The sequence below is a fragment of the Halichoeres trimaculatus genome, unplaced genomic scaffold (assembly GCF_033239565.1).
Source record: "Halichoeres trimaculatus isolate MK-OKI-2021-1 unplaced genomic scaffold, fHalTri1.1 fHalTri1_scaffold_7, whole genome shotgun sequence".
NCBI classification, from domain to species: domain Eukaryota; kingdom Metazoa; phylum Chordata; class Actinopteri; order Labriformes; family Labridae; genus Halichoeres; species Halichoeres trimaculatus.
Genome location: NW_027437185.1, coordinates 14,870,589 through 14,882,763, shown reverse-complemented (window position 1 = coordinate 14,882,763; position 12,175 = coordinate 14,870,589). Strand labels below are relative to the sequence as shown.

Here is a 12,175-nt window from a genome sequence, read left to right as displayed (position 1 = left end):
CAGAGGGGGAAAAAGAGGAATTTAAAGAAAGAAAGAAAAACACAGAGCAATTTCTTAGTTCTCTTGGTTTGCACACACAAAAAAAAGAAAGTGTCACTCAAGAGAAGAACCCATGCATATTATCAGTTCAAGAACAGTTTCAATCTGAAAGCCTCAAAGAGTTCAAACAAAAAGATATAGATTTACAGTATATATTAATGTGTGTATATATTCTTAAAAAATCTACTTCAACCAAATACTCTGAATAAGATGCTACTTTTTGTCATACAATAAACATTTTCATAAGGAAACAAAAAAAGATTTTTATTAACTTACAAATAATACAAAAATAGACAATGGCATGTTTTTGAATCAACAAATGAAAGCATGGTAAACTGATGCAAAACAATCAACATACAAAAACAAAAAGAGGTTTAAAAAAGTCACATTTAAATAGTGAGAGACAACAGTAATAATGAAACAATAGACCGTGAAATATGTTCACTTACTGTATTAAACTTACACAACACAACTAAACAAAGGTGAGAGGCAATGTACAAATACAAGGGATAAATACATATTTATAGGATATTTTACACAAATCCCCTTTTTGTATCCAAATCCATGTTTCTCATGTTTAGCAGATGAGATATTGACACACACACACACACACACACACACACACACACACACACACACACACACACACACACACACACACACACACACACACACACACACACACACACACACAGTAAGTCTATCTTCTGTACTGAGAAGCTGCCTTAAGACATTTAATGTTACATTTCAAACTAGAGCTATCGCAAAAAGAAGAGTCGAACGAAAAAAGAAAAATTATGTACAAAAATATATCACATATATCACGCATTTATTCTAATTTGATATTTGCTAGACTCCTTCAGTACAGTGCTGGCTGGACGCACACATCCTCTGGCTTTTCAAGTCTTCTCTAAAATCGCCTTCGAAAATTTTGGCTAAGTCATCACCCTTTTTTTCTTCACATGACAAGCAGAAAAGCATATTGCAAACAGCTCAATCCTCACAGTTTTATTCAAAGTCAAACAAACAAACCAAACAACAACAACAAAAAAAGACGAAAACTCAAAGGCATGTTTTCTGATGGTAGGGAGATTTTGTTGCACAACTTTTAGATTTATGGAATAATTAGCAGCAAAACAGAGAGTGGATTTTGTTCTTTTGTGTGTTTCTTTTTTCTTCTTCCTGTTTTATGTGTTGACCTTAGTTCCATTTGGCCGGTGTGTTGTCGTGTGGTTTCAGAAAGCAGGCCGAGCTAAGGAAAGCATCTCCTATTGTGACAGAGGTTACGTAAACTTCTTAGCCAAACCAACACTTGACTGTTGTTTGTGCGAGTTTTACGGATTGCGAGACGACGTGGGGGCTCTCCAGTAATCAAACCCAAACCTAACAGGCATAAACATAAAGAAGATAAATAAATGCTCCTTTCATGAGGTCAGTGTCACACTGTGGATAATCTATCAGTCTCTATACACTCCATCCAACGCGGTGTCAGAGAAGCTAAGCTAATTCAACCAAGAAGGAAACATCAACACAAAAGGCTTGTGTTGTCCCTTTTTTCTCCTCCCCTACCCCTTCAGATGAAATCCCAATGGAAAGGCCTGAGTTTTACAGAGTCCTGCATCTTATCTTCACTTCCTTCAGTTCAGTTCAGCTCCGGAGCATAACAGAGACTCGCCAGACTCTGCTACTGTGTCTTTTTTCTCTCAACATTCCCAATTCTCCAGCTATCCCAGATCCTCTACATGGGTGGAACGATCATCCCAGGAATTGCTGTTTTGTGGGAAAAGAGGGGGAGGAAAATGGTGGTGGTGGTGGTGGGGAGGGGTAGAGGAGGAAAAAGAGAGAGGTCAGTCATGTGATTGCTGGGTTTCATCTGTCATCACAACAGTCACATAACAGAAATGTGCTCCAGCATCTGGCGAACAAAGACGACTCTCCCTCATTATCTCTTCATTCCGAGGCCCCCAAATCAAAACATTTTCCTCCACTGCTCCGCTAACTTGGCGAGCAACGACAGCATCGTTTGGCTTTTCGCAGGCTTTCTGAATAGCTTCATGCAAGAGCTGCCACTGTTAATTGTTAGCAGCTACATAGTGTCAGGCCATTGTGCATTACTGAGCATAATTCATACATGAGAGGGAGTCGCGGTGACGTGGGATGACGGAGGTGATGAAATTAAACTCAACAGTTTAAAAAGGAAATGGAGCCCATGAATCACTGCTGGGGAGATTTTTTTAAAGACAGATTTTTAACTTTTTATATCATTTTCTGCCTTCTTTTAGCAGCTACAACCCCACCTCCCTCTTTCCCCTCGCCCCTCCTCCAACAGAAGCCATCACAGTGAAGAATTTTTCATATAACATATTGGCTCCCTATTGATTTCCCTCTCTCCTCAATCCACTAATTCCCTGGTTATTTCCTAAGTGTCTCGGGCTGTGTGCGTGCGTGTGTGAGAGTGTGAATGCGTGCATGTGTGTGTGTGTCAGTGTGATCAGTGTGCACTGGCCAATGGCCTTTGGGTCACCGTGGTCAGCGCTCATCAACGCCGACAGAGGAAGTGAGGAAGTGCTTAGCTTGGGGCTCTGATAAAGATTCCCATCCATCATTTCTCTCTCTTGCAGGATCTCAACACCATGCAACATCCTGCCTAGACCAGCAGACCCCGCGCTGCATTCGATGGAAATGGGAGAACAGAATGACCTGTGGTATCATAACAACCCCCCTTCAAACACCACCCCTCTACAATGACACCCGCAGGAGCGCAGGCAGGAAGCAGGAAGTGAAAACAGGAAATGGAACACATATGGTGTGGCATGCTGTCTCTCTGACAAGTCAAGAGTGACAAATAAAAACAGAAAAGAGAAGAAAGGGTAGGGTGGGATGAGCTGCTGGTGCAAACACGCAGTGTCAGATGTGAAGAGAGCGTGAAAGAATGAGAAAATGAAAGCAGGGGGTAACGTACTTCAGGAGAAGGCCAGGCCCTGCAGAGAGTTGGCTGATGAGTACTTGCTAGAGTCCACAAAAGACTGATCTAGAGTGAAGGAGGAGGAAAGGGCAAGAAAAGAAAAGGGTGAAGAGAAGGAAGAAAAAGGAAAGGGGGATTAAAAGTGAGTAACTGTTATAAGGAAGTGTAGAAGAGCAGGATAAAAGCTCGATGAAGAAGTTGACTTGGCAGGAATCTATGCATCAAACAGTGGATCTGTGTTCACTGACTGTTCATAGAAATAAGAATGTGTGCACATGACCTCCAGTTGTAAAAAATGAAGCCAAAATAGTGACATCACTAGGAGGCTGTTTCTGCACAGTCGGGATCTGCTTGAAATGTTTCAGCTTCACTTTCAGGAACTTATCATAGTGTCTCTTATCAGTGGGATCTACTTGGATGGCTAACATCTCGTAGCTTACCTTGGAGGCTGTTAGCATTAGCGCTGGTGCACGTGGGTGGAGGGGAGTTCTGGGGTCGCACTACAGGGGCGAAGGCGCTCTTCTGCTTGACGGCAGCGGATACCATGTTGGCCGGGGAGAAGGAGAAGATGCCGGAGGAGCTGCTGCAGTTGGAGGGCAGGCTGGTGGAAGAGGCCATGGTTGGGCTTGACGGGACGACTGAGAGAAGAGAGACGGGTGGGAGAAGGGCGGGGTTAAGGGGGGGTCACAGGGAGCACGCCGGGGATGAATGACAGGGAGCAGAGATGAAGACGGAAAGGGGAGAGATGAGGTTAGAGAGAGGGCCGAGGGCAGAGGACGGGCAGACGGGATGAGCAGAAAGGGACTGATCAATGGATGATGGCAGGAGGGATAATGTTTTGGACTCAGATCATATGGCTCAGACTTTTTTTGGCAACCTTTTTTGATGTCAAGCAATCACCTGGCAATTAAGAAATTCCAACAAATGTGCTTAGCTGGAAACTTGCACTGAAAACAACCCAGAGTGGTTTTCTCCTGATCAGCTTGTTTTGATGACTCACACTGTTTCCAAAGGGTTGAAACAGCACGATAAACAACTCATGCTCACTCTGGGTGCTGTACCTGTAATTTGTTTTTTGGGTAACTTACAAACAAGGCTCTTCAAGATCACCTGTTTTTATACACAAGGAAGCTTTAAGAGATTTAAGCGCACAGTGAGTGCTTGTGCTTTGAATAAATCCAACACATGGTCTGATAATGTGAACTTAATGATGAGCACTGATAAGTTTTTGGGTGGTTTGTGTTGCTTGCTGTCACACCTGGAAATGGTACAAGGAAGTGCATCCTTGTGTCTTAAGAAAACATCTTTTCTGGCTATCAGCTGTAGCTATCTGGCTTTTGTAGACAGCTGGTATCACTTTCACGCTACCCGGTGAGAACATGCTGGTTGAGCTTTATTTTAATACAGAACTTTTACTTTTCCACAAAACTAAAGGTTTGACTGGGTAGGAAAAGAGCTCCTTAGCTTAGTCACTCTCCTGGAAAATAAGCTTGTAGAGTTTTTTGTATCAAAACTTACAGCATATCTTCAAGTATAACCACCTCTTTTTGTTATTGATAATGACTCCAAGTCCTGGGTTAACTCCCTGCTAATGTAGTAAATGATAGCTACATTTGAAAGTTTATCGTAAGTTCAAAAACTTGAAAATGTGTCAGTAAAGCTAGTGCTTTACTACCATGACTCTGGATTTAGACATTTATTTGCAAAAATGTCCTCTCATCATGCGCCACACAAATTGTGTCCTCTGGGGTCAAAATAACCCCTGCTTTAACTGTTATTTTAAGCATAAAGTAAAAAAAAAAAGTAAGTCCACTCTGATTCACCTGTAGTCTTATTTCAGTTCCATGATTTTTTCCCTTCTTTTTGGAATTAAGGGCCAAAAGGCCTTGCCCACAAAAATGATTCCACCCTGATTAATTTGATGGCAAAGTATTTAATTTGGGGTCAAAATGACCCTAGGACAACACAAGAGTTATATAAAAGAGAGCTCTTGGCTGCTGTTTCAAGCTTCTGTCTGCTAAAAGTACCAATCCTGAGAGTCGACAGACAAAAAATGACCAGAGGGTTATCTTTACTACCCAAATCCTGTCTCCCCCTGACATCACCCCATCCATCCACTTCTCCTGGGTTTGTCTTTTGTCTGCTAATACACTAAGAGCATTTTCCCCCTCAGTGATTTTACAATCAAGCAAGTCGTATTTCACCTGCCCTCTGATATCTGCTTCTGCCTTTATTGTTGTTATTATCCAACACTTAGCTTTTATGGCTCTTCCTGACAAATCCTCGCAATAAAGTCATAATCCATTTATGAAGGGGCCTAACTAATCAATTAATGAAAATTGGACCTACAAAGGCAGGCCGAGGGGCCATTGATTGAAAGTGTCTGTGTGGGGCCGATGAGCCTGTTAAAATACTTGTTAACACCCAGGAATCAAAGCGCTGAAATGGAATTGCTTCTCTAGCAATTAGTTTATTGATTTAATCAAGGGTCTTTAATGTAGAGGGTGAATGTGTGTGTGTGTGTGTGTGTGTGTGTGTGTGTGTGTGTGTGTGTGTGCAGAGCTGGTGCTGTGTGTGTGTGTGTGTTGGAGGTGTGCTAGGTGATCTGCTCCCCTGGCCAATAAAGTGGGGATTTGCGTTTGACTCTGTTCTTAAAGAAACAGATGAGCCAGCCAAACTGCAGCCCTCTCTCCTCGCGTGTCACTTCTCATTTGCAGCTCCTTTCCTAACTTCCTGTGAAACACTTTTCCTCTGATGTTTAAAAGGATTCAGTCTCTTTGTTTCTCTCCTGCCTTGCTCCTGTCTCTGGGTTTCAGACATAGGATGTGGTGTGTTTACTCACTAGCATAGGGCGAGTTGCCTGCAGATCCATTGAGGAAGTTGGGCGAGGTGCCCAAGGTTGCCATGCCAGAGTTAGCGTAGCCATTCATGCTAGTGGAGACAGAGCTGTAGCTACTCTGCTGGGGGGTGGAGCTGGGGACATAACCATGAGGGGACACACTGCTTGAACTCCTACTGAAACCTACGAACAGGGACAGACAGACAGACAGACAGACAGACAGACAGACAGAGAGAAGGTGTTAGCAGCAGAAAAACAGTAAGAAAGCCAAACACTCTTCTCCTTTCACGTTTGAGAACACAAGCAAAAGGAAATTTATTGAAAAATCTAAGACAGCATATGGCAGAGCAAGAAAGAAATGACCAGAGCAGAGGGAGAACGATACAAGAGGGAACGCGCTGTAATCCAACCACTGAAACAAGAGGCCTTTAACCCCACTGGCTCCACTCCAAAATTAGATCTATTGATAAGGCAATTAACACTAAAAGGCCTGAGCAGCTCTCCTGTAATTTATAAAGAATGAAGCCAGTATTTCTGACAGGACCCTATTCTCCTTTATGCTTTACAGGGCCAGCCAACAGAAAGAGGACAAGATGGAAAGAGGACTATAAATATACATCTCAGGTCTAACGTGCTGACACTGGAGAAAAGAAACAGCTGGGATTGAACATCAGGAGGATCTGCTCCTTGGCTGCTTCAGCCTCCTTTTTATGTTAAGGTATCACAAACTCCCTGTCCTCATCTTTTATGATCAGCTAAACATCACACAGGATGACATTCAATGTTGTCTCACTCCCTGAAATGTTTCCAGGTGAGGATGAAGATGAGAGGAAGAGGTGAGGGGAGCTCATTGGAAGTATTGAGACACATCCAGAGGCCGGTCCATCCACTCTCCGCTCTTTCCCCTGATACATGTGATGAATCACCGCTGACTGCACCCACATCTCTCTCTGTCAGACGAGGGCCGACCCCAGTCTAATATACACACCCCTAGGACCCACTCATATTTCTCCATCCTACTCCATCTGCAGTTCCCTTTTTCTCAATTCTTCACTCCCTCACCTTCGTTCCTTCCTCAAGTTTTCTGTTCCTGTCTGCTGCCACCTTCCCCTCCTCCTCCGCCCCTGTCCTCCTTTTTCAAAATCTTCTTTACTTCCTTCAAACTCTTAAATCAGCCTTTTTTAATTTCCCACATGAAACATTAAATGTCTCAATCACACTACGAATCTGTCTCCTCCAAAAAAAAAAAAAAAAAAGAAAAAAAAAAAAGAAGAAGTCACTGCCACATCTCCCGTGATAACAGCCTGTAATGGTTTCCTGTTGAGTTCCTCACCCTGATTGGCTGTTTGTGCCACCTCTGACCCAGTGAAGGAGTTCACCGCCATCATGCCAGCGTGGACGGAGCCACTGCCAAGACCAGTGAGCTGGTTGTGCCCTCGTGGCACTGTCGTGTAGAGGGCCTCTGCGATATCTGCTGCTCGTTTCAGAATCATCTCCTGACAAGGGGAGAAGAAAAAAATAAAAAGCTGTGGTCAGAAACAGAGAGAGGAGTAGAGGAGAAAATGCACCCTTGATGCAGGCTCACTCAGATCTCCAGTGGAGATACTGTGCATGTAAAGCTAGCAGGCTGAGTGGTTTTTATCAGCGGTCACAGGGAGCAGTGGGGTTGGTTCCAGTAAATGGAGGAAAGCCTCATTAACAGACTCATCAAATCTGTGACCTCTCATCTTCTTGTGTCCTCCACTTCCTCATCTTAGTTTATTTTCCTTTTCCGGTACAAAATACGACATGAAACGGCTAACTCCCTCCTGCGTGTGTCTGTTGGTCCTGGATTTGTCTGATCAGGCCATCAGAAGCACCCTTTGATGCCACCAGAGGCTTCAGACTCTCCACGTAATTGCCTGTGAAATAATTGATGTTTGTCTTGGTGTTTGTGTTTGTTGGAGTGTTTACCTGGTTATTATGAGGCATCCCGTACAAAGCCTCCACCAGGTCTGCTGCCCTCTTTAAGATCACCTCCTGAAATCAAGCGCAGGGAGAAGAAAAGGATTGCTCATGAGTGTGACGGCTCAGAGTTCAGTCACTTTTATTACATTTCACGTCTTACATTATGCTGTGAATGCAGAACAGAGAGTGGAGGAGGAGAAGGAGGCCGACAGAGGAAGGCAGAGGAAGAGAAATGGGCCTGTCCCGGCACTTTGTTACTCGCCGGGCAGTTTTGGGAGAGCAGAGGTAAGATACTGTTCTCTGTGAATAAAACATGAGCCTATATCTCTTTATCAGTCAACCATCTTCTACGTCTTCCCCTCCCCTGCTGTCAGCGCCGGATCATGAATCCAGCGCACATGATCACACATCAATCTCATTTAACACAACATATCATCACTTTGACAGCTATACAACTCAGGGACACACCCGTCTTCTGCCCTGTATTAACCCTGGTAATGATCCAAGTGAATAGCCCTGCATCCACTTTGTGTGATAAATGTAGAGCATCATCGCTCAGGTGAAAACCGCCGAGTGGAATTTCCCACATCAAACATTTATCCTTCCGTAGTGTTGCCACTTTCTCCACGCTCATTTTCTACAGCTTACCCTGCTTTCTCTCCTCGCTCCGTCTCTATTCTTTTCCCTCCCTGAGTGTATGAGTGTGTGACTCCAGGCAGTCGTTATACGTGTGTGTGTGATGTAGACACCTACAGCCCTACGAAACCCTTTTTAAAAGTTAATGTGCCGGGGCCAGGATATATGCTGGAGGCGCGACAACCAGAAAATTGCAGCCCCCTCCCCTCCAACCTTCCCCTCGTTTCCCTCTCCCTCTCCTTCCCTTCTTCTCGCACACACACGCTGTGCGCTATACCCTCCTGAGTGTATCCCTCGCTGTGAACAAGCCCTGGAGCATGTGTGCTCTCTGTTCCGTGACACACCGCCTTTCAATCAGACTCATATCGCACACATACACACAGGCACACACACGCAGCCACCGCGCACATGTGGAGGCTGTCGAGCACGCCCAGGACATGACGAGAGGGTCAGCAAAGCAATAAAGATTGTAGAGCGCTGTCCGAGGTGCTAAATTCACTCAATAATGGGAGCGCTGCCTCTGTGTTAACCTCCCATTACTAGCACTATCTGGGGGAGGCAGAGAGGGAGGCAGGGGGAGGAGACGGAAAGGGGGAGACCAGAGAGGAGGCCTGCTCGAGGTGATTGAGAGATGTAGAGGCCCTAGGAAGGTAAGTGGTTCTTTAGTATGTATGCACCGCTCCTCGCCTTCTTCTCTCTGCTTTTCCTCGACTCCACATGCCTCCCAGGGATTGCCAGATAGGTAGATGGATGGATGATGGGAGGGAGGGAAGGAAGGGGAGGAGGAGGGGAAATGAGGGAAGAGTAAGGCATTAGGACACAAACAGATGTGCAGCTGGAGTGTAGTGGTGTTCAGGGGGGATATGGAAACCTCCATCACTTCATCCCAAACATTTTTCACCTCCGTGCTCCAGTTTGGAGTTTTAAAGTCTTCCTGTCTGCGCGCCTCCATCTCTAATCTCCTCTTCCTCTCTTTTTCACCTGTGTCTCCAGCTGCTGTCTCCTGTCTCCCTCTTCTTCTTCTTCTTCTTCCTCTCTCCCATCTTCTCGATTAATCACTCTCTGGTGGTTCTGCTCCCTGTCTGTACCTATCAGTCTCTCGTTAGCAGAGGGATCTGTCCAGTGGCTAAACGCGATTAGGCAGCGCTCCAGAGTCGTTCTGATAAACAGATAAATGTGGTTAGCGCCGTGCTGCCTCCCGAGCTCTGCTGCTGTAAGGGGAGACCATTTCCTGGGCGCAGGGTCTCTTCCCGTAAAGTCAGGCCCGCAGAGACGTCAACAGGAAGGGGAACCTGATCCAGAGCAGAGCCTGGCCCCGTCTGGTAGGGCGGTCACTCATTAGCCGGCCCCAGACCCCCAGCTACACCAAAGCTCCAGCTAAACACCCTGCAGCCTGGCTGTGCCTCCATCCTCACCCTGACTGCCTGAGTGAGAGCTCCAGCACAGTGTGGAGCTGTGTTCAGCTGCTCACTGATCATTTCCTCAACATACAGTCTACAAACAGTTCAGACTGGAACAGAGATCCTGCTTGTTCCCTGCAGGGTTCAGAGTTCACAGGTCAGATTTCTGCATCACCAAGAGATAACGCGCCCGAGTCCAGAACTTTCTGGACAGAGATGGCACTGACCTGAACAGGGTGGTATGAATTATAGTGCATTCACTTACTGTTTCAGTGAGTTTTGAACTGACATGCTCAGACCAAAGTAACAACAACATGTTAGATTTTTAAAAATTAAAGAAGTAACATTTAAGACTGAAAAAGAAGATGCATCAACTGGGAGTTAAACATTATGCTGGGCCCCGCAGAAGCTAGCAGCTTCATTTCAACAAAGCCCAATATTTTGGTTACTTTAAGTTCCTGAGGAAATTCTGCTGAGGTCAGTTTTGGCTCTCCCTGTGTTAAAGTTAAACCTCTTTATCTTTTTGCTGATCCTGTCTTGTTTTCTTTGACTAAAATAGTATCCTGTTGTTGTCCAACACTCATGGGATGGGTACCATTCACATTTGAAAGGATACAGCACCGATGCTTGTTACCTGGCAATTGGTGTAGATACTCATTGGTACCAATTTTTGGTACTTTTATGTGTGTGTTTATGTGTTAATAAACGTTAATTGGAAAAATAATTAAATCTTACAGTTTTTCAATTTAACATATTTCTTCTTCAGTATCTAAACTTGCAATGCTGTGTTCATGTCCAGCATGGAAAATCACCTACTCTTCCACTCCCTTAGGCACCTAAACATGGTACCGTTTGATTTTATGTAAATCGTTACTTGGTACTACAAACAGAATTCGGTCCCATAAAAGTAACTAATTCGATACCCATCTCTAGATGTATTACTCACTTTGAACTTTTGTTGCTGAAAAACTAAAAAAACATCCTTTCCTTCAGGCTGCTGTCAATTGTATGCCCTGATACTTATTCCTCTCAAATTTTTTTCAGGCATCAAGATATAAAATGTAGGAATGGTCACTCTTTTTTATTCTTTTAAGTTTAGTTTTTGGGCTTGGACACCTTCATTCAGTGGAAATAGGATGGTGGATTAGGGACGGGTACCAAATTAGGTACTTTTATAGCTACCGACCAAATTCTGTCAAAAGTACCGGGTATCGATTCATGTAAAACCGTAAGGTACCATGTTTAGGTACCTAGGTGCATCCTTCTGACTGTGAGGGAGTGGAAGAGTAGGTGATTTTCCATGCTGGACATGAACGCAGCATTGCAAGGTTATATATAGAAGAATAAATATATTAGATGTTAAAAAATTGAGATTTTATTATCAAACAAATTGATATTTTTTACCACATTAACACACACAAAAGTACCGAAAATTGGTACCATTGAGTACCAGTCCTGATTGCCAGGTACCGGGCATCGGTACTGTATCATTTCAAACGTGAAAGGTACCCAGTCTTACGGTGGATAGAAGAAGAAACTTGGGGAAGGAGAACTGTACATGACTTTACAGCGAGGCCGAGCCCACTCCTGGGAAAGGTCAGTCCTGATGCCAATTGGCGTGTTGCTTTTGCAGGTCACAAAAAGGCCTCAGTTTTAAATTAAATCTGTTTAAATGCAAACTAAAACCCCCTAACAGCAGCTTTGAGTCGCACCTATGACTGAAAGAGTCATGGTTCAGGACTACTTGGTGGCCAGTCAGTGTTTAGGAGCCACCCTGAGCCCCATCCCTGCAATGAGGAACTGGAAAAACAAGCTGAGGTGTGGCGAGTTGCACATTCAGAAGAGGTGTCTGTGATTATTTTGACAGTGTTGAGACTCATAACTCGACCACATTTAAAATTTTGTGACAGCACTCTGTTTGGCATCATCTTCTTTAGGTAACTCAGAATTAAGCTCCTGATACATTTCTTTTAAAGATCTATAAAACTAAAGCCAGTGAAACTGACCACATTCTATTCTAAGTTAAGTTTCATGGGGGAGGTTGAAGGATAAACAGCACAGAGGTGTTGCCATGGTGGCCATGAGCGAACATTTGTAGCAGCAGAAGTTGCCAGTGTTTGCCCCTCTTCTGCCCCCTCTCCCTCATGATTGAGGCCAACAGTTGAGAGAAGTGTGGTCAACAAACTGTTATTACCTCAATAAAGGCACAAATCAATAGAGCTGAAATGAACAACCGGGCCTGCCAGCTACCGCTGTTCATTTAGAAGAGAAAGAGACACCACATAGTGAGGGAGGAAGAGGAGGAGAGGAAAAAGAGATGGATGGATTCAGAGATATTTAGAGAGATAC

General features: G+C 44.3%; 1 protein-coding gene across 2 annotated transcripts in view; it reads right to left on the bottom strand.

The window, feature by feature from the left end:
- Nucleotides 1-644: 644 nt before the first annotated feature.
- Nucleotides 645-12,175, bottom strand: part of LOC141793199 (transcription factor COE1) — a 54,022-nt gene continuing 42,491 nt past the window's right edge. Inside the window, exons 12-17 of one of the 2 annotated variants that reach the window (XM_074673692.1) lie at nucleotides 7,797-7,862; nucleotides 7,177-7,339; nucleotides 5,847-6,026; nucleotides 3,445-3,642; nucleotides 3,002-3,070; nucleotides 645-1,809 (exon numbers count right to left, since the gene is read on the bottom strand). In XM_074673692.1, the coding sequence (XP_074529793.1) occupies nucleotides 3,003-3,070; nucleotides 3,445-3,642; nucleotides 5,847-6,026; nucleotides 7,177-7,339; nucleotides 7,797-7,862 (675 nt within the window). In that variant the 3' untranslated portion in view covers nucleotides 645-1,809; nucleotide 3,002. The remainder of the gene's footprint in view (nucleotides 1,810-3,001; nucleotides 3,071-3,444; nucleotides 3,643-5,846; nucleotides 6,027-7,176; nucleotides 7,340-7,796; nucleotides 7,863-12,175) is intronic. The other variant, XM_074673693.1, reaches the window with a different exon arrangement.